The sequence below is a fragment of the Hylobates moloch genome, unplaced genomic scaffold (genome assembly GCF_009828535.3).
Source record: "Hylobates moloch isolate HMO894 unplaced genomic scaffold, HMol_V3 SCAFFOLD_32, whole genome shotgun sequence".
NCBI classification, from domain to species: domain Eukaryota; kingdom Metazoa; phylum Chordata; class Mammalia; order Primates; family Hylobatidae; genus Hylobates; species Hylobates moloch.
In genome coordinates this window covers 2295522-2319927 of record NW_026652307.1, presented here as the reverse complement: position 1 = coordinate 2319927, position 24406 = coordinate 2295522, and the positions used below count along the sequence as shown (strand labels likewise).

Below are 24406 nucleotides of genomic sequence, written 5' to 3'. Positions count from 1 at the left end.
CCTTTCCCCATTGCTGGTTTTTGTCAGGTTTGTCAAAGATCAGATGGTTGTAGATGTGTGGTGTTATTTCTGAGGTCTCTGTTCTGTTCCCTTGGTCTATATATCTGTTTTGGTACCAGTACCATGCTGTTTTGGTTACTGTAGCCTTGTAGTATAGTTTGAAGTCAGGTAGCGTGATGCCACCAGCTTTGTTCTTTTTGCTTAGGATTGTCTTGCCTATACAGGCTTTTTTTTTTTTTTTTTGGTTTCACATGAAATTTAAAGTACTCTTTTCTAATTTTGTGAAGAAAGTCACTGGTAGCTTGATGGGAATAGCATTAAATCTATAAATTACTTTGGGCAGTATGGCCATCTTCATGATATTGATTCTTCCTTTCCATGAGCATAGAATGTTTTTCTATTTGTTTGTGTCCTCTTCTATTTCCTTGAGCAGTGGTTTGTAGTTCTCCTTGAAGAGGTCCTTTATGCCAATCTTATGCTGCATGCCAGCCCAGGCTTCCCTGTTCACTCTGTCTTTCTTCACTGGAAGGAATGTACTTCTCAACTCCTTGATCTTGGGTGAATCCCTCCATCTCTCAGCGCCTTATTCCTCTTGTTAGAATAATAACAGCACCTCCCTGCTGCGTGGATTAGATGGCTTAGGGCATGTGTAGACCTTAGGCCTGTGGCCTGGACATGGTGTCACATAAAGGTCAGCTCCCTGTGCTGTGAACCTGCAAAGCTTAGGCGGAAGATGTCTCAGGCAGATCAAGGTAACGCTGATGGGCTTGGGAAAAAGAAAAAGAGAAAATTAGCTGAATAATTTTCAGCAGATTTTTCCCATTTTGCATTATGCTGTGATCAGTGCTTGTAGGTAGCATCTGTTTAATCCTCGTTATCCACATTTTACAAATGAAAATCCTGAGGTTAAGGAACTTGCTGAGCCTCACAGGGAGGGGGTAAGTGGCAAAACCAGAACTCAGACCCAGGCTTTTTTCTTCTTCCACCAAGAAGACAGGGGACAGGGATGGCTGAGCGCAGCTGGCAGGCCCTCCCTCTTGCCAAAGCCAACCTGACATCAAGCTTCTCCTTCCACACATCTGCAACCAATTGACCATCTACAGGGAAACCATGTAATTTGTGTATGAAAATTAGGCAGTTGCGGGAGACACTCCTCTCCTCCAACTTGCCTAAGCTTTCTGCACACCGTGTGTTTGTTTGTAAACTCTCTTCTGGCCTGCTCCTTTATCGTAATTGTTTAGGCAAAACATACTGTGTCACTAAACAGAATGAATTTGGGTGAAGTCGTAGTGGGAACTAACATGGATTTGGCCCTGACAGGAAGCGGCCCTGCTTTTAGGGAGGTATTGTTTTTAACCAGCTACTCTCACCCTCAGAGACCCTTCCAGACCCTTCTAGAATCTGACAAAAATTAGGGCTGCTCTTGCTGTCTGGGAACATTCACCTGCGCACATAAGGTAAGTTGTAATTTCACTTTGGGTCCTGGCTGGCTTAGATGCACATTCAAGTGGGTGGGCGACTGAGAGGGGTTTAAATGCAGGGCCATTTACAAAGTGTGGGCCTGGTTCTGGGATGTTGGGGCACCTGAGGGCTGGCAGCAGTGGGGGAGTGTTACCCACTCCAGGCATGAGAGGCCAACGTGGGAACCGTGCTTGGACCTAGAGAGGGCCACCTAATGAAAGTCTGTCCCTGAGTAGAGGGACAAAGGCCACCTTGGAGCCAGGCCTGTCCTTACCCTCCTGCCCCGACTTGCCAGCACCTCCCTTTGGGCAAGCCTAGCTGGGCGCCAGTGGACTAGGGAGCATGTTGCTACAGCCTTGCGGGTACAGGGTCTGCACCAAGGGTGTATCAGGTGAAGATTGTAAGTTAGGGAGGTGCTTCTCAAAGTAGAGGACCGTACCACTCAGGTGTGCGAGAGCATACATGGTGGCCTACAGATACATATTTTTAAAAATTTAATAGGTATTTATGTTAATGGTTTGTAGGGAAAATTGATCTTCTCTTTTTGATGATGATTGATTTAGTATCCCCACCCCCTGCTTTTATGCCCAATTATTACCAGTATTTATTTCTTTTGGCCCCCTCGTTCCTGCAATAGGCAAAACATGACATCATAGTTTATACCTTGCATTTCTTGGCTGGTGAGGATAAATATCTTTTCACATCTCTTTTTAAAAACTGTTTTGATTTAAAACAATTTTCGAAGTTAATAGACAATTTTTAAGAGTAGTTTTAGGTTTGTAGAAAAATGAGGAGAAAGTACAGAGAGCTCCCATCCGCCACTTTCAGCCTGTGCCCCCACTGTTTTCCCTGTTATGAGCATCTTGCAAATGAGGGTGGTGCATTGGTTGCAACTGGTGAACCTATTGATAGACACCAAAGTCCATAGTCTACACTAGGGTTCTCTCTTGGTATTGCATGTTCCATGAGTTTTGACAAATGTATAGTGGCAAGTATTTAGTGTTACAGGATCAGAACAATCCCTTTCACTCCACCCACCTCTTCATCTCCTCCTTCCGCAACCCCTGGCAACCCCTGACCTTTTCACTGTCTCCATAGTTTTGCCTTTTCCAGAAGGTCATACAGTTGGAACCACACAATACAAAGTCTTTTCAAATTGGCTTCTTTCACTTAGGAACATGCATTTAATGTTCGTCTGTGTCTTTCTGTGGCTTGCTAGTTTATTTCTTTTTATCAATGAATCATACTCCATTGTGTGGATGTGTGTTTACTGATGTTTGTTTACTGAAGGATATCTTGCTCACGTCCAGGTTTTTGCAATTACAAGTACAATTGCTGATGTTTACATCAGCGTGCAGGTTTTTGTGTGAATTTCAGTTTTCAACTCACTGGGCAATGATATAGTTCCTCTTCCTCCCATTTTTTTTTTTTTTAACTTTCTGAAAATTGCGATACAATATACATAAAATATAACACTTTCACCATTGTGAAGCCTACAGTTCAGTGGCATGAAGTACATTCACATTGTATGCATCCCTTATAAAGCAGCGGTGTTCCAGCCATGAGGCTCTATACAGGTAGGGTGGGGGCTGAGTAACAGCGTAAGTGGTCCCCATACGCGGCGGAGTGGGCGATGGTGGTCCAGGATGAACAGAAGTTTGGGAAACTTGTAACTACACCAGCCATCTTAGTACCCAAGTTCTATCTGCTTAACGTGTCCAATATGCTTCTCCATGGCCTTCTCTTTCCGGGCCCTAAATGTAAATTCTAAAAACCTACTTATGGCATTTTCATGTTCTCTCTTTGCCCAGGCTCATTTATGGTTTGGTTTTGCAAAGGAGGGCTTGGGAAATTGTCATTTCTTCTCTTCAAGTTTCTCCCACCTCTTTGTTCCCCTCTCCTCCATAAAGCTGCACTTTTGCACCAAAAGATATGACTGTTTGTGGGGGGAATTGGGAGGAGGTGGGGAGCTGCACACGTGGCAGATGAGGGATGCGCCGCCAAGTTCCCTGCCTGCGGGAGCCTGGGGATGGCAACAGGGTGAGGACTTGGCATTCAGTCCAGGTGACCAAGGGGCTGTCCTGGACGCTTCCCTCACTCATAGGAAGAGGTAAGCCTTCTAGGGAGCTGCCTTCCCAGCCCTGGCCCCCAGCTTCCCCATCAGTCCAATGGGGACAATAGGACTTGCCATCTCCCTGATTCAGAGTGAGCAAAATTGTCTGCAGTCTTTTGAGTTTTTCCTGAGAAAAGCGGCATCTCCCTGGAGGAAGGTGTTAGTCAGCTGTCATCTTGCCAGGAGGGATCAGCTGTTACTCAAAGGCGTCAATTTCGCTGTGATCACAGAACAGGCTGCGGAGAGCACAAAATGATCATCGTGGCAGGTGTGTCAGAAACGTAGCACTCTTTTCCTGGCATGTCTATTTTGAAGCCCCAAGCCTCCCACCCTGTGAGAGTTAGTTCTGGGCTCCTTTTCCTCTTCCCCCTACTCCCAGGTTGGGCTAAAGTTTTTGGGGGGCATGTGATGCTCAGCCCTCAGCTCCCCAGGCAGGCCCCCACTGAGACACCCCTCAGTTGACAACCCCCTCAATTTGGCCCCGTTTTCCCAGCCACTTCAGGGCCTTTCTGGTTGCTCTGGAATTCGTCCTGCAGCGCGAGCTCTGTGTGTGCCTCGTCCTCCTGCCTGGACGCGTGCTCCGGGCTGTTGATGCTCTGTGTCCTGGCACCCCTCTTTCCAGACTGCCCTGGGGAATGGAGCAGGAATTGCCACTGAGGTAGGAGCTGGACGGACTTATTCCTCCCTTCCTCCCTTCCATGACCTCCCCACCCATGACCATTATAACCGGGGGATTAGGATAACAGGCTCGTACTCATCCACTTTCCTTAGGGTTTAGGGCTTCTGGAATTAAAACGCCTTTACTGAGTTCTGCCACAGGAACAGACAGAAGCCCTGCCCACCTATTCTCCGACTCAGCATTTAAGAGCCAACTTCAGGCAGTGCTTCTGTGTCTGATGGCTCCCTGTGGCCACAGAGTCTGCCCCGTGCATTCATGCACACAGCTGGAAATGCCAGGACATGCCTGCTCCCGATGCAGGCAGCTCACTTCCCCCTGGGGTGCATGTTCTACACGATCTCCTGGTGTCCCCCAGTGGGATTAAGCTCCAGTCACCCACAGTGGGGACTTGCTGGACATTTTGTAGCCTCCTTCACCTTTCCTCACAAGTGTTTCCTGGGATCACCTCCCAAATAAAATACTTGGAATGGAATCCTTTTCTCAGGAACCCACCCCGAGACAGCATCCCTTGCTAGAGGCGATGCATGGAGACTGCTGAGCTGATGGATGGGGGAAGAGACAAGGGTAGGAGGAAGACAGGGTGGGGGAGGAACCGGTAGTTAATAGTTCAAAATATTATGGCGTATAATTGAAAACTGAAATAAATGGAGCGCTTATTCTGTGCTGGGCACAGCACTTGGTGTTTTCACAAAACTTATTTCATCTGATCCTCCTGGTGGCTCTGCCCCAATGCCACTGTTCTTAGAGATGAGGAAACAGTCTCAGGGCCACCCTCTAGCAAGATGGTTAAGCAGAGACAGGAATTCAGGCCTACTGGTCTCCTGGGGAGGTTCCTGAAATTCTCAGCTAGTAGAAAGGTTGCAGCGTCTTGAGGTAAGCCTTTATCTTCCATTCCTATTAGCTCTTATCCATTCTAGTAGCCATCTGTTAATCTCTAAAGATTCCTGCCTTTACATCTTTCCTTAAAAAATTAGAACGTCTCAGATTGTTTTGAAGCCAGGGGCTCTGGCAGATGGCGTGGTGTGGTGAGATTCATAATGAGACCAGAGGTTTAGGAGAGGGACAGAGAGTGGGTGCAGTGGTCTTCTGGGTCCTCCCTTCTGCTCAGTGGTGTGCTGGTAAATGTTGAAACTGGCTTTCAGGATGAAAAAAAAAGGACTCACTTGTAGCATTTGCTGATTTTTGTGGTGTCAGTGCTTCCACTGTGGCCAGTTCAAGCTGTGAACATGATGCTACTGATGCTGAGGTTGGGAAGAGCCAGAGGTGTGACGTTCCACTACTGCCAGGGAGCGTTCCCACCACACCAGCACATTCCATATAAATGGCCCCAAGATCCCTGAGAATGGAAGATGCCATAGAATCCTTAGCAGGTGGTGAGCTCTGAGTATGTAGGAGTTGGAGTGAACTGGATGTTTCTTCCCCCCAGCTCCAAATCTACATGTAAAATCCTCACTCCCTATGTGATGGCATTAGGAGGTGGGGCCTTTTGGAGGTGGTCAGGTCATGACGTGGAGTCCTCATGAGTGGAACGAGTGCCTTATAAAGGGGGCCCCAGAGAGCTCCACTGGCCTTTCCATGATGTGAGGGGGCAGCAAGAAGACAGCCATGTAGGAACCAGGATGCAGGCCCTCGCCAGGCACTGAACCTGTCTTGGACTTGATCTTGGACTTCCCATCTCCAGAGCTGTGTGAAATAAATATTTGTCATTTAAGCCACCCAATCTAGGGTGTTTTTGTTATAGCAGCCCAAAGTACTTTTAAAAAATTGAGTACCTTTGCTCAATGAAGACAATATTTTTTTAAAAAATCGAGACAGTACCTGTTTACAATTGAGGTAAAATTCACATAACATTAAATTAACCATTTTAACTATTTGAAAGTGTACAATTCTATGGCATTTAGTACATTCACAGTTTTATGAACTACCACCTCTGTCTGGTTCCAAAACATTTTCATCACCCCAGAAGGAAACGTTGTACCCAGGTAAAGCCTCATTCCCTGTTCTCCCCTCCTCTGGCAACCACTATAATTTGTTTTCTGTTTCCATGAGTTTGTCTATTCCAGGTTCTTCATACAAATGCATTCATAAAACACGTGATATTTTGTGTCTGGCTTCTTTCATGTAGCATGACGTTTTCAAGGTGCATCCATGTTGTAGCATGTGCAAGCACTTCGTTGCTTTTTATGGCTGATTACGATTCTACGGTACGGTATATTGCCGTTTGTCTATCCACTCATCAGCTGATGGACATTTCTGTCATTTCTCTCTTTTGGCTATTTTGAATAAAGCTACCGTGAACATGCATGTACAAGTTTTTGTTTGAATACCTGTTTTCAATTCTTTGGGGTATATACCTAGGCGTAGAGTTGCTGGATCATATGGTAATACATGTTTAACTTTTTGAGGAACTACCCAATTGTTTTTAAAGTGTTTAAAGTGGCTGCATTGTTTTATATCCCCACCAGTTGTGTTTATGGGTTCTAAATTCTCCACATCCTCACCAACACTTGTTATTTTGTTGCTTATTAGTTTATTATTATTATTTACTATAGCCATGGTTGGTGTGAAGACCTATCTCATTGTGGTTTTGATTTACATTTCCCTAACAGCTGATGGTATGAAGCAGCTTTTTATATGCTTTTTGGGTATTTCGAGAAAAAAAATCTATTCAAGTCCTCTGCTCATTTTTAAATTGGGTTGTTACAAAAATTATCTGGGCGTGGTGGTGCACGCCTGTAGTCCCAGCTACTCAGGTGGCTGAGGCAGAAGAATTGCTTGAACACGGGAGGTGGAGGTTGCAGTGAGCTGAGATCATGCCACTGCATTCCAGCCTGGGCGACAGAGTGAGACTCCATCTCAAACAGATAAACAATAAAAAAATAAATTGGGTTGTCTTTTGTTGTTGCATTCTAAGAGTTCTTTATATATTCTGGATATATCATGCATATGATTTGCAAATATTTTCTTCCATTCTGTGGAGTGTTTTTTCACTTTCTTGAAAGTATCCTTTGATGAACTGAAGTGTTAGATTTTGAAATCAAATGTATCTTTCTTTTGCTGCATGTACTTTTGGTGTCATATTTTAAAATCCATTGTGGCCGGGTGTGGTGGCTCACGCCTATAATCCCAGCACTTTGGGAGGACGAGGCGGGTGGATCACCCAAGGTCAGGAGTTCGAGACCAGCCTGATCAACATGGTGAAACCCGGTCTCTATTAAAAATACAAAAATTAGCTGGGCGTGGTGGCGCACACCTGTAATCCCAGCTACTCGGGAGGCTGAGGCAGGAGAATAGCTTGAATCCAGGAGGCAGAGGTTGCAGTGAGCCAAGATCGTGCCACTGCACTCCAGCCTGGGCAACAGAGCCGGACTCCATCTCAAAAAAAAAAAAAAAGAAAAGAAAGAAAAAAATCCATTGCTAAATCCAAAAAAGTCATGAAGTTTTAATCTGTTGTCTTCTAAGAGTTTTATAACTTTAGTGCTCATATTTAGGTCTGTAATCAATCTTAAATTATCCAGTTGTCATTTGTTTGTTTTTAACATTATTTGATTGTAAGTTTATGTAATGTATCTTTTAATTATGGCTGTGTTTCACAACTGGCTTGCGCACTTTTTGAAAATTTAACAATCAGCTCTCTTGGGCCACTGTGAGTGGTATGAGCCAGCTCAATGTGCCACTACTTCTGTGTTTTTTATTATTTTTAAACTTTTATTTATATATTTTTTGAGACAGAGTTTCACTCTGTCACCCAGGCTGGAGTGCAGTGGTGCGATCTTGGCTCACTGTGACCTCCACCTCCAGGGTTCAAGCAATTCTCCTGCCTCAGCCTTCTGAGTAGCTAGGATTACAGGCTCCTGCCACCATGCCCAGTTAATTTTGTATTTTTAGTAGAGACGGGGTTTTGCTGTGTTGGCCAGGCTGGTCTTGAACTCCTGACCTCAGGTGATCTGCCTGCCTCAGCCTCCCAAAGTGCTGGGATTACAGGCGTGAGCCACCATGTCCAGCCGTGCTACTATTTCTACCACACCCTGCTTAGAACCCCTTCCTGCTAACGGCTGGAATGTGGGTTGTTTTCTTGGGGAACAGAGCTGGGGATGGGTGAAATGTGTTTATGGTGCTCCTTGGTGATGGGTGTCTGTGGAAAAAGGATCTGGGGACCCCTGATTCTCTAGTCACGGGCCTGTCCAGAATTTCCTTCTTGAATCTGGCTTTTCCTTGTGATGTGAGGAGCATAGCTGGACCTCTCTTACTCCCTCCCCTAGCATTTGCCAAGTCACTCCTCTTGGCTTAGAGGGAAGCAGTTTTGTCCTAACTCAGTCTGGAGGGCCCCACCTTTGAGCAGAGACCTGAGTCTTGTCTTGAGGCTGAGGAAGTTCTCCTTTTCCTGGTGGCATCACCAGATCAAATACAGGATGCCCAGCCACATTTGAATTTCAGATAAGCAGTGCTCAGTGTTTCAGTATAAGCATGGCACATGTGAGATTTGGGACATACTTATACCAAAAGTAATTCTCATGCAATATTTGGGACATACTCCCACTGAAGAACTATGCATTGTTTATCAAATTTAACTGGGAGTCTTGGATTTTTGTTTGCTAAATCTGGCAAGCCTTTCCTTAGGTCAATTTTTTTTCTTACTGTCTTCATCCTGCAGCAGAGACTCAGAACCTCAGGGTGGGAAGGCCCTGATTCCTTGTCCATTTTGCAGATCTGGAAACAGTCCCACAGAAGAAAAGGGATTTGTGCAAGTGCACGGAATCACTGTGAACTTCAAGGACCTTGACAAGCTGCATGACTTTTTCATGAAGTCAGCACATTTTCTGAGTGTCTCTGCATGTGGCACTGTGCTGCTGCCAGGGCATGATGGCGGCAAACCTGCCATGGACCTGTGCAGATGGCATGTTAAATAAGAGGCAGGATTCAGACAGATCTGGGTCCAAATCCCGCTTTGCCACGTGTCAGCCTGCGTGACCAGTTACTTCTGCTGTCTGAGCCTCAGCATTCCCTTTTGGATGAGAGTACCTTCCTCTCGCTTGGGATGAGAGTACATTCCTTGGGGGATTGTCAGGCTTCCGTTGGGTGGTGAAGTGCTTGGTGCAGGGTAGGGAAGATTTACTGCATGAGGAGAGAAGAGAGGTGCCCATGGTAAAGTTTGGTTGTTGTCTGCAGGTTGTCCAGCATCGTGGGCCATCCAGATGATGCGGAATGGAGGTTCCAGAACCCACCTGCCCTGCCCCTCCTGCGAGGGACCAGCCAGCTCCCACTCCTGGCCTTCCAGGGGCCCCAGGTGGCCAGGCCTCACCTCACCTGACCCTGGGCCCTGTCCTTCTGCCGCCAGAGCAGGGCCTGGCCCCCACTGTGTTCCTGAAGGCCCTGCCCATCCCACTGTACCACACGGTGCCTCCCGGGGGCCTCCAGCCGCGCGCCCCGCTAGTGACGGGCAGCCTAGATGGGGGCAACGTGCCCTTCATACTCAGCCCTGTGCTGCAGCCTGAAGGGCCTGGCCCCACCCAGGTGGGGAAGCCGGCGGCCCCTACGCTGACGGTGAACATCGTGGGCACTCTGCCTGTCCTGTCGCCGGGCCTGGGCCCCACGCTGGGCAGCCCAGGCAAGGTGCGGAATGCGGGCAAGTACCTGTGTCCGCACTGTGGTCGCGACTGCCTGAAGCCCAGTGTTCTAGAGAAGCACATCCGGTCCCACACGGGCGAGAGGCCCTTCCCGTGCGCCACCTGCGGCATCGCCTTTAAGACCCAGAGCAATCTCTACAAGCACAGGCGGACGCAGACGCACCTCAACAACTCCCGGCTGTCCTCGGAGTCCGAGGGGGCAGGGGGCGGTCTCCTGGAGGAAGGGGACAAGGCCGGAGAGCCCCCCAGACCAGACGGCAGGGCCGAGAGCAGGAGCCAGGGGACGCGCGAAAGGGCCTCGGAGAGACCACTTTCTCCGGGTGCCCACTTGCCCCTAGTTGCCAAGAACCTGGATGTGAAGACCGAAGTCGCTCCCTGTCCAGGGTCCGCATTTGCCGACAGAGAGGCTCCTTGGGACTCTGCCCCCATGGCATCACCTGGGCTCCCCGCGGCCAGCACACAGCCCTGGCGCAAGTTGCCAGAGCAGAAGTCCCCGACCGCCTGGAAGCCGTGCGCCCTGCAGCGGCAGCAGGCGACGGCAGCCGAGAAGCCCTGGGATGCCAAGGCCCCCGAGGGCCGGCTGCGGAAGTGTGAGAGCACTGACTCGGGGTACCTGTCGCGCTCCGACAGTGCGGAGCAGCCGGCCGCGCCCTGCAGCCCCCTGCACAGCCTTTCAGAGCACAGCGCCGAGTCCGAGGGGGAGGGCGGCCCGGGCCCTGGGCCAGGGGGCACAGGGGCCGAGCCCGGGGTGCGAGAAGCTGGCCTGGAGCTGGAGAAGAAGCGGCTGGAGGAACGCATCGCCAGGCTCATCTCCCACAACCAGGCGGTGGTGGACGATGCCCAGCTGGACAACGTACGGCCCCGGAAGACCGGGCTGTCCAAACAGGGCAGCATCGACCTGCCCACGCCCTACACCTACAAGGACTCCTTCCACTTTGACATCCGCGCGCTGGAGCCGGGCCGTAGGAGGACCCCAGGCCCCGTGCGCTCTACCTGGACGCCCCCAGACAAGTCTCGGCCCCTCTTCTTCCACTCCGTCCCCACTCAGCTCTCCACCACCGTGGAATGTGTCCCCATCACCAGGAGCAACTCGCTGCCCTTCGTTGAGGGCTCCAGGACGTGGCTGGAGCCCAGGGAGCCCCGGGACCCCTGGTCCAGGACGCAGAAGCCTCTGAGCCCCGGGCCCGGCCCAGCCCGTCTGGGCTGCCGCTCGGGACTAAGCTCGACTGACGTTCCCAGTGGGCATCCCCGGGCCCTGGTCAGACAGGCCGCGGTGGAGGACCTGCCAGGAACCCCCACTGGCGATGCCCTGGTGCCCGCAGAGGACACACATGCAAAGAGAACTGCTGCGCGGGACGCCATGGCCAGCAAGGGCACAGTGGGCGGCAGGAAGTGTGGCCAGAGAAGGCTGAAGATGTTCTCCCAGGAGAAGTGGCAGGTGTACGGGGATGAGACGTTCAAAAGGATCTACCAGAAAATGAAAGCCAGTCCCCATGGAGGCAAGAAAACCAGGGAGGTGGGAGTGGGCAGTGGGGCAGAACTGGGACTTCCTCTGCAGAAAGAGGCAGCAGAGAGCTCAGGCACAGTCCCCACCCAAGACAGGAGGACCCCTGTCCATGAGGACACATCCACAGGGGCAACGCCAGAGCCTTGGGGAAATCCACCAGCCCTGGAGGCCTCCTTGGTGACTGAGCCCACTAAGCATGGGGAGACGGTGGCCAGGACAGGAGATTGTGACCGACCCAGGGTGGAAGAGGCTGTGTCATCCCCTGCACTGGGCGGCAGAGACAGTCCCTGTTCAGGCAGTAGGAGCCCCCTGGTCTCTCCAAATGGAAGGCTGGAACTGGGGTGGCAGATGCCCCCAGCACCTGGCCCCCTCAAAGGGGGTGACCTAGAGGCCCCCAGGACAGTTTTGCCAGACCCCAAGCTGGAAGGAGGTGCCCGAGGTGCGGGGGATGTTCAGGAGACCTGCCTGTGGGCCCAGACTGTCCTGAGATGGCCCAGCAGTGGCTCTGGGGAGGACAAGCTCCCCTCGGAGAGGAAGAAGCTGAAAGTGGAGGACCTGCACAGCCGGGAGCAACCAGAGCCTGTGGGCGCAGAGACCCCAAGTGGGCCCACGCAGCCTGCCTCTTTGTCATCCCAGAAGCAGGATGCCGATCCCGAGGAGGTGCCAGGGGGCTCAAAGGAGAGTGCCAGGCAGGTGGGCGAGCCTCTGGAGTCCTCTGGAGCCTCCTTGGCTGCTGCTTCTGTTGCCCTGAAGAGGGTGGGGCCAAGAGACAAGGCTACCCCACTGCATCCTGCAGCCCCAGCCCTGGGGGAGCACCCCCCGCTGGCCACCCCACCTCAGGCTCCTAGAGTCCTCTCTGCCCTGGCAGACAATGCCTTTTCCCCCAAGTACCTCCTCAGGTTACCTCAGGCAGAGACCCCCTCACCACTGCCCATTCCTTGGGGACCCAGGCACAGCCAGGACTCTCTCTGCAGCAGTGGGTGGCCTGAAGAAAGGGCATCATTTGTTGGGTCAGGACTGGGGACCCCTCTTTCTCCCAGGCCAGCCTCAGGCCCCTCCCCAGGCGAGGCGGACAGCATCCTGGAGGACCCCAGCTGTTCCAGGCCACAGGACAGGAGAAAAGGGGCACAGTTGGTGGGGGACAAGGGGGACAGGATGGCCACTAGCAGACCAGCAGCCAGGGAGTCACCTATCTCAGCACCAGGGGATCCTAGGGAGGCCACCTCCTCCCCACCCACTCCAACATGTGAGGCACACTTAGTTCAGGACATGGAGGGTGAAAGCCACCGTATCCATCGCCTCTGCATGGGCAGCATTTTGGCAAGGGCCAGGCCCTCTGGGGATGTCCCGAATCCCTGGGTACCCAACTGGGAGCTAGGGGAGCCTCCTGGGAATGCCCCAGAAGATCCTTCTTCAGGGCCCCTGGTGGGCCCCGACCCGTGTTCCCCCCTCCAGCCTGGCTCCTTCCTCACTGCCCTCACTCGGTCTCAGGGTGTACCCCTAGGCTGGCCAGAGCTGGCCCTATCTTCCCACTCAGGGACGTCCTGGAGCCACAGCACCCACAGTCCCCACAGCCCCCACAACCCCTTTCCCTCACTGAAGGCTGAGCCACGACTCACGTGGTGTTGCCTGAGCCGCAGTGTCCCTCTGCCCGCGGAGCAGAAGGCAAAGGCGGCGTCTGTGTACTTGGCAGTGCACTTTCCTGGTAGCAGCCTCCGAGATGAGGGTCCCAGTGGCCCTCCTGGGAGCAATGGAGGATGGACCTGGACAAGCCCTGGAGAAGGAGGGCCGGCGCAGATGTCCAAGGTAAAGCTGGGCTTTGCCCCAGGGCCCGGGGTTGTGAGAGCATGTCATTATCCCGTAAGACCTCTCGTGAGGGAAGGAAGTCTGAAGCCATCCCATGTAGCATCTGCTGTTCACTGCTTGCTTGTTCCTGAGGGAGGCTGGGGATACCACATAGACGGCAGGAAGGAATAAAGGCCCAAATGCAAACCAAAATGGAGTTGCGGAAAACATAAATTCCAAAGGAAAGAATTACTGTGCTCAAGACATTAGGTGAGATAGTCTTCATAACCAAATGTAAAATTTAAGTGAGCTTCCTGGTAACAGAAGCAAAAAGTAAAATGAAACACTACATCAGACAGGTGATCTTTCTGGATCATTCTAAGATTATAAACCAGAGACTCCCAATAATTGAGAGAGTCATTATACTAGGGATTCTGGAGAAGGAATTACTGTTGATTGGACTCAGCCCTCTCTCTGAGGTTCCTGGGAGCAGAGATAGAAGGGGGAAGGTGGTGGATGCTCACAGGTGTCCTCACTTGGTGATGCAATGATAATGCAGAGCTCCGCCTTGAGAGGGGGTTCACGCACCTGATTGTGATGACTGAGGGCTTAGTCCTGCTCTGGGGTGGCTTGGGCCACGGCCACTGAGGACGGTCCTGGAGCCTCAGCAGTAATTTCACCCTTGTGGACAGTGACAAAGGCCCGGAGACCAGAGTCTTGCAGGCTGTTCGGCTTTCCCTAGGTGGAACCAAAGTTGTGGGGAGTGCTGTTTTCATCTTGAGAGTAGCGGGTTAGTCAGGAGGGCTCCAGGGGTGCGGGGGCTCCCGGGAAGTGGGTTTAGGGGAGAGTAAAGGGGCTGGTCCCCGTGTTTCTTTGGCCTCCAGTTAACACCGATGGCATAGGCTTTCCTCTGCGGACCGAGCCCAGGCAGGGTTTCGGGAGGTTCTGTCCAGGAACGCTCTGCCGTTGCCTGGTTGAACTTCTCAGGGGCTCAGGCCATTTAGCGATGCAGTATTTCCATTTTGATTTCTGAAGACAGGCATCTCGTCTGCAGAGCGAGAACCCTTTGGAGTTTTCCTCATCATGAGGACTTTGAGTAATGTGATGCCCACATGCTTGGTGTTTTCAGTTCTACCCAACAGTCCCGGGGGTGATGTCCCAGCACCAGGTGTCTGAGCCAGAATGGAAGAAAGGCCTGCCTCCGAGGGCAAAGATGTCTCGTGGGAACAGCAAGCGGGGAAAACGGAGGATCAACCCTAAAAGGTAGGGTGAGTGGCCACCTCTGTCATTTCCACAAAACCCCAAGAAGAATTTACTATGGGATTTGAAAGGTATCCGTGTGCTCCAGAGAAAGAGTTCCTGTTTCCTAGGGTTTAGAGTTTCATGATTAAAGGATTGAATTTGTTTCCCCGTTAGTCCCCCACCCCTTACAACTCACGCCTGTGTATTTTTTGATGGTGCCTTTCTAAGGCCAGCAATCCAGCAAATCTTTGAAATAACTGGGTTGAAAACACATCCATTCAACTTAAGTCCGGAAGAGAGAGCCTGTTAATTATTTACAGCTTTTATTGCGTTTTTAATTATGCAAGCAATGAATGTCCTTTGCAGAAAAATTAGACAATACAGATGAGCAAAGAGAAGACAATAAAACATCCTAGTAATCTCGCCACACAGAGATAACCACCGTGAACATTCAGGAGTGTGCCCTTCCAGACTTTTCTTCGCGGTATGCGTATGCACATGTCCACCCCCAACAAACGGGAGGCGCTGCGGATTTTCCTGCCACTCTTTCATTGTGTCTTTCTTGGATTGTCTTTCTCCTTTGCTTAAAACCCTTCAGGCTGCAAATTCTCTAACCCCTGCCCTCTTTCTGCCCTCATTTTCCCTGTGATCTCCTCCTCTCCTGCTTGCCCTCCACCCTCACCCCATTCTCTAATCCACATTCTAATCCCAGATCCCTGATGCATCTATACTCCACACCTCAGCTGTCAACCTGTCAGCATTCTCCCCCAGGCTGTCAGTCCTTTTTTTTCCTTTTTTTTCTTTTTTGAGGCTGAGTCTCACTCTGTTGCCCAGGCTGGAGTGCAGTGGTGCGATCTCGGCTCACTGTAACCTCTGCCTCGGGGGTTCAAGCAATTTGCCTGCTCAGCCTCCTGAGTAGCTGGGATTACAGGCATGGGCCACCACGCCCAGCTATTTTTTTGTGTGTGTGTATTTTTAGTAGAGATGGGGTTTTGCCATATTGCCCAGGCTGGTCTCAAACTCCTGGCCTCAAGCGATCTTCTCGCCTTGGCCTCCCAAAGTGCTGGGATTATAGGCGTGAGCCCCTGCACCCGGCCTGTCAGTAATTTATCCAAAGCCTGGATATTCTTCAAGGGGTGATCCAAATTCCTAACTCTCCCCTGTAGCTGCTCAGACTCTCAGTGGCTAGAGATGACCTCTTCTCTTTTGGTTCCCCCGTCCTGCCTCTATCAATGGTCTGCCAGGACCATGTTTCCAGAGCTAACATTATGGGGCACTTGCAGTGTGCCAGGCTTTCCCTAATCGCTTTCTGGTGTGCATTGTTTCAGGAGATCCCACAAGGTACTGCCCACGATGTGGATGGTATTATTAGCCCCATTTTTCTCATGAGGAAATGGAGACACAGAGAGCTTAGATAACCTCCCCAAGGACCCAGATTTGAACCAGCCAGTCTCCTTCTATAGCCTGTGTGCCAACTAGTCGCTTGTCTTGGTGCACCCCAGCCTGTCCTGGGCATGCTAGTGGCCTGGCATTTTCTAGATTTTTCTTGCAGTGCCTGAGATTCTGCATTTCTGACACAGCCAGGTGCTGGTGCTGGTGTGGCCCCCAGAGCAGGCTTGGAGGAGTGGGGCTTTCCTTTCCAGCATCCCTCCTTTCTCACGGATCACTCAGGGTCCTGAGACAGAAGCCTGACTCAAGGTAGTCTGCACAAAAGAAGGCCTCCCTGCCTGTGTAATGGGGCCTCCAAGCCTCATCATCAGCCCTGGCCCAAACTTGGTGGTGTGGGAAGGACAGTCTTCCAAAGGAAAATTCGAGTGCCGCTCTCGGAGGAAAGGGGAATGCATGCCATCCAGACGGAGGAGCTGCATGCGGGGCTCTGGGAAACAAGGGACATCGGCTAGTGGTTGTGGTCCTCCTCAGTATCTCACCAATAAGAAGGAAGCGCTCAGTTACATCTGACTGACAGCTGATGAGCCTGAAGCCTCCAGGCATCATTGGAAAGATGTGGGGAGAGGGAAGAGGATGGGTTGCCTCATGAACAGCTCCCACTTTCCCAAGACTTCAGCTTGACTAATTCGAAAATATTTACCCTGTGCCTGCTGTGCGCCTGGTGCCCACACCTGGAGGTGGCCGAGGAAACTTTCTTAATCCAGGCTGAGGGTCCCAGACTGGAGCCCAGGAGGCTTGGAGATATCACTCCAGGACACCTTGCAAACCCACTAGCAGCTCTTGGGCCAAACACAGTGCATGTAAGACCCTTGTTAGGCCAGTGCTTTAAAACTTTTGGCACTTAGCAGCCACATAATTAGATGTAAAGATTTCTCATAAAAATCTGGATTTCTAACTTTTCTTGAAATATGGGAAGCTCTGAAGACACTGGGCCTGCCTCCTTACATGGCAACAGCCAGATGGAGATGAGCAGTGGCCACCCCTTGTGGGTAAGAGCTGTGCTCTCTGCTGCGCTCTCTAGCTCACCTCTCCCTAATGTCTTACCCTCGGCCAGCCTCTCTCCGTTATGCTATCTACCTGGCCCCTATAGCATTTGAGTTTGCAAATTTTGGCCTTAATAGCTGGCCTTGTGGAACTAGACGGCCTCTCCACTCAACAAATCACAACAAGAGCCCATGGATGGGCACAAGAGGGGGCAGGGGCATTGCAGAACAGGGAGGAGTCTGAACAAGGACTTAGAGCTCTAACCAAGAGCTCCTGGCTGGGTCAAATGAGGAGGAGGCTGTTGAGCTTTTTATATCCATGAACATTTATTGGTTGATTATGATTTGTTTATCATTGATCCTTTTGTTGGCTCATGACTGTCTTTTGAGTTAACTCCAGCTTCAAGGCCTTTGCACCTGCTAGTCCCTCTACCTCCACCTGTACACTCCTCCTCTTGCTCCTCACATGGCTGGCTCCCCTGTCTCAGAAAAAGCATCAGCACCATGACGGCATGGATATCTAGGCATGGACATCTTTGAGGGGAGGTATTACTCTGCCTACCACACTGTTTGTCCAACCACCCACACACATATGTTTGTAGATATTTATCCGTCCATCTGCCCACCCACCTACCCACCCATCCACTTACATATCAATTATCTATCTATCTATCTATCTAATCTATCTATCTATCTATCTATCTATCTTCTATCATGTAACCCTTGTATTCTGTCCTCAAGAAGGAAGCCTACTTCTTGATTCATTTTCCCACTTTCATTTCAGTTGTCTTAATGTTCTACAGAAAATGAAATACTGCAGCAGAGATTGCACTATAGTCCTTAGCTCACAGAGAATGATACAGTTCTCTTCTAAGTAAAATAGTACCTTAAATGTTATATAACAATACACAGAAAAGAAAAATTTTAAAGATGATTATGTTGTTTTATGTGTTTGGCACAAATCATATCAATCTGTGTTTTCATACTTTGCAAATCGCCAATAATATATAATATTGTTTGGTGTCTTTAAAGTACATATGAAAGTATCATAGTTATTTATCATTTATCATTCTTCAGCTTGATTTTTGAGGTCAACATTGTGTTTTTGAAGATCTCATCATGTCAGGACATACTGATCAAATTCATTCATTCTGATTGCTGTAGAGTGTCTCATCCATGAGTGAGAGTTTGCCCTTCATTCATATGCTTCCTAATGTTTGTTGTTATCAGATTTTTTAAGTGATGAATATAATTTATAGGATTCTATATATATCCTAGATTCGTGTGTATTATTTCCCTGTTATATATGCTGCAAATATGTTTCAAAGTCTATTACTTGTCTTTTTAAGCCCATTTATTTATATGTACCCACATAATTGCCCATCTCTTGTCTTCTCATTTGTTTCTGCATGTCAGATCTTCTGGGATTATTTTCTTCTACCTAAATCATATTCTTTAGAATTTCCTTTATTGGAGAAGAAACTTCTCTTAGTTTTTATTACTCTGTAAATATATTTATTTCATCATTGTTGTTGAAAAATAGTTGGCCGGGTACACAATTCCAGGTTGACTGTTATTTTCTTTCTTTTTTTTTTGAGAAGGAGTCTCGTTCTTTCACCCAGGCTGGAGTGCAGTGGCGTGATCTCGGCTCACTGCAGGCTCCGCCCCCCAGGGTTCATGCCATTCTCCTGCCTCAGCCTCCCGCGTAGCTGGGACTACAGGCGCCCGCCACTACACCCGGCTAATTTTTTTGTATTTTTGGTAGAGACGGGGTTTCACCGTGTTAGCCAGGATGGTCTCGATCTCCTGACCTCGTGATCCACCCACGTCGGCCTCCCAAAGTGCTGGGATTACAGGCATGAGCCACTGCGCCCGGCCGACTGTCATTTTCTCAGCACATCAAAGCTATCATTGCACTATCTGTCAGCTTCCATTTTGTGGTAAAGAAGCCAGCTGTTAGACTACTCATCTGTCTTTTGAAAGTCTTTTATCTCTGGCTACCTTCAAGATCTTCTTTTATCCTTTGGTGTTCCATAGTTTTACTTTGATGTATATAGATGTATGTTGCTTTTATTTGTTCCGTTAGGAATCCACAGGGCTATTTTGATTTGTGGATTGGTGTCTCTCAGTAAAAAATTCTTAGCCATCGTTCTTCAAATATTGTCTCTGTCCTGTTCCCTCTCCTTCCTTTCTGAAATACTGAAATAATATATATTAGTCCTTTTCTATCTTTCATATCTCTTAATATTTTTAATAACCTTGTTTCTCTGTGCTATAATCTGGATACTTTGTTCAAATCTGTCTTTAAAATTTTACCAGTTTTTTAATCTACTATTTTTGTAAAGCTTTATTAAAGTATAATTAAATTTTAATAAATTGCACATATTTAAAACATACAATTAAATACATTTTGACATATGTATATACCTGTGAAACAATATAACCAGGATCATGAGCATATCTGTCAAGCCCAAAAGTTTCCTCCTATCCTTTTGTAATTCCTCCCTTCTGCCCCTCCTGAAGTCCTTCCATCCCTAGGTAACCGCTGATGTGCTTTCTGTCACGTAGGATGGTTTGCTTTTTCTAGAATTTTATAGAAACAGAATCATACAATATATGCTCTCTTTTTTTTTGCCTGACTTTATTCACTCAGTATTACTATTTTGAGGTTCATCCATGTTGTGTTTATCAAGAACACATTCCTTTTTATTGCTAACTAGTATGCCATTGAGTGAGTATGTCACAATTTGTATACATGTTCACTTGTTGATAGACATTTGGTTTGTTTCAGTTTGCGGCTATTACAAATAAAATGACTATAAATATTCATATGCAAACCTTTGTATGGACATATGCTTTAAATTATCTTAGGAAAATACCTAGAGGTGAAAAGCCTGGATCATATGGTAGATGTATTATTAACTTTTAAAGAAGCCGCCAAATTGTTTTCCAAAGCAGTTGTATTATTTTACATCTCCACTATAGAGTATGAGAGTTCCATTTCTCTACATTATTGCCAACACTTGGTATGGTAATTCTTTTTAGTTTTAGTCATTTGAATAGTTATGTAGTGGTATCTCTTTATAGTTTGAATTTGCATTTCCCTAACAAGTGATGATATTCAGCGTCTTTTTTTATGTGCTTATTTAGCATTTGTATATCTTCTTTGGCGAAGTGTCTCTTCAAATCTTTTGCGCATCAAAAATGGGTTGTTTTCTTATTGAGTTTTGAGAATTTTTTTAGTATACTCTGATTATAAGTTCCTTATCGGAGATGTGATTTGTAAATATTTTCTTTCAATCTATGGCTTATCTTTCTATTCTTTTAGTAGCATCTTTTAAAAAGCAACTGTCTTTCACTTTGATGAAATTTAATTTACCTTTTTTTGTTATGTTTTTAGTGTCATAGCTTAAAAAAGTGTGCTTAAACAGAGCTTCAAAGCTTTTCTTCTAAATTTTTCTCTAAAGTTTTATACTTTTAAGTTTTATATTTAGGTTTATAATTCATTTTCACTTGGTGTTTACATATGGTGTGATGTATGGATCAAAGTTCTTATTTCTGTATGTGGGTATCTTATCTAGTTGTTCCAGCATCATTTGTTGATCTATTTGTCTATTTCAATGCAAATACCACGCTGACTTGATTACGCCGCTTGACTCTAAGACTTATTATAAAGCTAAAGTATTCCAAAGAGTGTGGTATTTGCATCAAAATGGATACATAGATCAATGGAGCAAAATAGAGAATACAGAAATAGACCATGCTGTGGTCAATTGATTTTTCATACAGGCTCAAAGGAAATTCAGTGGAAAAAGTATAGTCTTTTCAACAAATGGTTCCAGACCTGGAAAATGTCTCCATCAATAAGTTGAGGTGTCATCAGGCTTACCTCATCTGTTTCTCTTCTTTCATGGATCACTGCCTTTATTGCTCAATGTCCAAAGCCCTGAACACTATTGTTTTGTGTCTTTATTCAGTTTTTTGCTTGGGATGGTAAATCTGGTTACTTTTGCAAAATCTTGATCAGAAGTCCCTGGCCTATTGCAGTGCCTCTTAGTTGATCTCCCCTACTTTTATTGGTCTTTTAAATTTTAAATTTAATTGTTGATGTGAATTATATTTTATTTCCAAAAAGTTTTATTTAATTATTTTTCTAACTTGCTTGATCATTTTATAGTCTCTTGCACTTGACTCTCATTTTCAACCTTTTTATTTAAAAAAAAAAAAAAACACATCTAATGTTTTGCATCTGACAATGACAACATATGAAGTCTTGGCACATCTGACTCTGTTTTATATATTTGCTCTCACATATGTTAACTTATTTCCTTGTTTGTGTTGAAATTTTTGACTGTCAGTTGATATTTTTGGAACTTCGAGATGTGGGTTGAAGGTGGATTCCTCCAATAAATATTTGTTTTGCTTCCACTGGGTGCCTGGGGGTGCTCGTTTGTTTGTTGTTACGTTCCCTGGGCAGGCAGTGGGGGTAGGGAGTATTTATTTCTAATTCACCCACATACTGAGAGTATGCCTTTCAGAGGTCTCAGCTTTATGCAGTAAAGGAGGTTGGGTCTTCCACTTGCCTCTCACTGAAGAACATTCTGGGCTTCGAGTCCTGTACCCTCAACTGCACCAGAGCATGAAAATGGGAAGGTCATCCTCACCTGGTTTGGCAGATTCCTCAAAGTGAAAGCAATCTCACTTTTCCAGGGTGCAGCTCTCACTTGGTTTTTGCCTTTGAACTATTTCTTATCTTTTAATCAGAACATAAATAAATTTAAATATAAGTTTAAAAAATTTTTACATTTTATGCTGCATTTTTAATTGTTTTCGGTATAAAGATAAGTTTGGTGGTAATCAGTCAGAGCATTGAGTCCACCGTGCTGTTGGAAATGGAGTTCTTTTTTTTAATCTTGATAATATGGTTTTTTCATTAAAAATTTATAAATTTTGATGTAGTCAGATGGGGCTGTCTTTTCCTTTACGGTTATTACTTTTTGGTGTATCTAAGAAATCTTTCTTTACTCTCAATTTCCTACTTTCAAAAATATGCAGATATGTTCTCTTATGTTTTCTTCTTATATGAATTCATATGTATAGAAGGATTTATTTTTATTTGTGTTTATAAAGACAACTATGGACCATGGATTAAATATGGTTTTTAACTTATTTTAACCATGAGCAATGTATTATTTATACTTATATATATTTGATCGACAGGGTCTCACTATGTTGCCCAAGCTGCAGGGCAGTGGCTATTCACAGGTGTGATCATAGCACACCACAGCCTCACACTGCTGGCCTCAGTGGTCTTCCTGCCTCAGCTTCTGGAGTAGCTGGGAGTACAGGCATGCACCACCATGCCTGGCTTGGTTTTTATTTTTTTTAAAGCTTATCCATATAAAAACAGAAGAAGAATACATGGCACAGATTGTCTGTGGCATACAAAGTCTAAAATATTTATTAGCTGGACCTTTGCATAAAAAATCAAGCAGACCCCTGCATTAATCCACTTTTGCCCCCTTACATGTTAAATTTTGGCTTCCTGTTTATACTTGAAGTTTTTTTCAGGGCCTTTCTTTCTGCTTTCATTCATCTCTATGTTTTTTGCCAACTACAAATACCACACTGTAATGAAAATGGTTGTTTTCATTAACAAAACTACATGAGTTAAAGGAGAGAGATTAGAAAATGCAGGATCCACTTTCAGAGTGGAAATGGAAAAACGCAGAAAGTTCATCTTCAGAAGCCTAATTGCCCTGACATTCACTAGAGGCATAGAGATCCGGAGCGCTCACAAGATACCTCCCTGCCTTGCCCAAAGCAAGCGCAGGACCATGGAATTAGATTTTATTGATTAATTTATAACTGTGTACTGTGCTGTATGAAGCATGAAACATTCAGAGACTTGTTCCTAGGAAGCTTCCAACAAATGGAACAATGAATTGTGAAGCCCCAAGTGAATGGAAATGAGCGAGGAGAAGACTGCAGGTTGTATGGGAGAAGGGCACTCTATAAAACCCTAAAATATACATTAGTCATTGAAGGGGAGAGTGGAGAAGAAAAACATCCTGGGCTTTGAGAATGCAATTCTATTAGTAGATAGTGCTTTTCCTCATGGAGCGGATGTTTATCTGTCTAAGCCATGTGTCTATTCACTTTAGTCATCACACAATTTACTTATTCAATGAGATAGCACTCTCAGTAATGAGAGCACAATTTCTGCAGTGAGGTAAAGACAAAGACCTACAGATGTGGCCCTGAGTCCACATGGCCTCTGCTGCATGTGGCCCGCACCACACGTGGCTGAGACTCTTTGTCACGTTGGCCACAGCCCCAGAGCTTTGACAGCACTCCCAGGTCCTGCTTAGCAGGATACAGAGGCTCTGCCAACCACACCTCCACTGCACTTCTCTTTGCTTTGTTCTTCTCTGTGGGGTCAAGAGAGGAAAGTGAGGGAAATAGCATGTCAGATCTCATAGTTTCACCCCAGAAAGGAATGTGTGTGCAGTGGGCTGTGTACAACTGCAAGACCCGCTCCTTGGGTCTACTGTCCCTCCCTGAGAGAGCCTGACAAAGGTGGCAAGGGGATGAGGAGCGTGTCACCCTCACAGCCGGGTGCGGAGGTGCGGCCTGACGAAAGTGTCCTGGATGGGGCCCCAACAGCACTGGCCACACCTTGAGGGGACTTGCATGGCTGGTGATGGAGATGAGCTTGCAAAAGCTTCCTAAGTGAGGATGCTGCTTCTCCAGGAGGGGCTGCACACAGAACGTTTTGGGAGAACCAGGAGAGAGAGAAACGTACCCTGCCCATGACTAAACTAAACAGTCCTTTGAAGACATTGCCAAGGTCCACTTGGGCTCTTCTTGAAGGCGAAAAGTTTGAAATTCCACCTTAATGAACTGCGAATTCAGAGGCTGGGCCTTTCCTAGCTCTCTCCTTGTTATTTTGCTTGAGTAGAAAGAACCCGGCTTGCTAATTTTCTGAAAGTAAAACCTCCCTGCCGTTCAAACTGTGCCGTTCTTAACACCTGCAAGTGTGTGGCAGCCACCCACTGACTTGTGCAAAGGTGACCCAGCAGCAGGTAGAAGAATTCTCTCCACGTGCCACCCCTTCCTGCCTCCCTTTGTCTCTGCACTTTGAAATCTCTCTCCACCCAGGCCCTGCAGGGTTTGGTTCAGGGGTTTGTCGCTCCCCACCCTGGCTCAGATAGCTCTTTCAGGAACCTGTGTTCTTGACAACTGCTTCAAAGAACAAACCAACCACCACTGCCTCCCCCCGCCAAACTAACCTCCCCCGCCGGGAATGACAGCTCCTGCCCCAGGCAGGGGAGGCAATCATGCCCAGTTGAGGGGAGCTTCTCCCAAACACAGAGGCCAGAAAAGATGAACAAAATGTCACTTTCTCATTGTTGCTGCCAGGAAAAACCAGCGCCCAAGAGGATACTGCATTCTGCAGATCTTATTTAAAATTCTGTGAGCAGCCCTGGTGATTAGGGGACTGTGGCTGGATCTTGGCGGTAGCTCAGATAAATGAGAAAGGAAAATAGCCGGTTCTGA

General features: G+C 47.5%; 1 protein-coding gene across 1 annotated transcript in view; it reads left to right on the top strand.

Annotated features, from left to right (window-relative positions):
- The window catches only part of LOC116463275 (zinc finger protein 831-like), a 104041-nt gene that overhangs the window by 36029 nt on the left and 43606 nt on the right, over positions 1-24406 (top strand). The window contains exons 2-3 of the mRNA XM_032146310.2: positions 9423-13193; positions 14302-14435. Of these exons, the coding sequence (XP_032002201.1) occupies positions 9459-13193; positions 14302-14435 (3869 nt within the window). The 5' untranslated portion in view covers positions 9423-9458. The remainder of the gene's footprint in view (positions 1-9422; positions 13194-14301; positions 14436-24406) is intronic.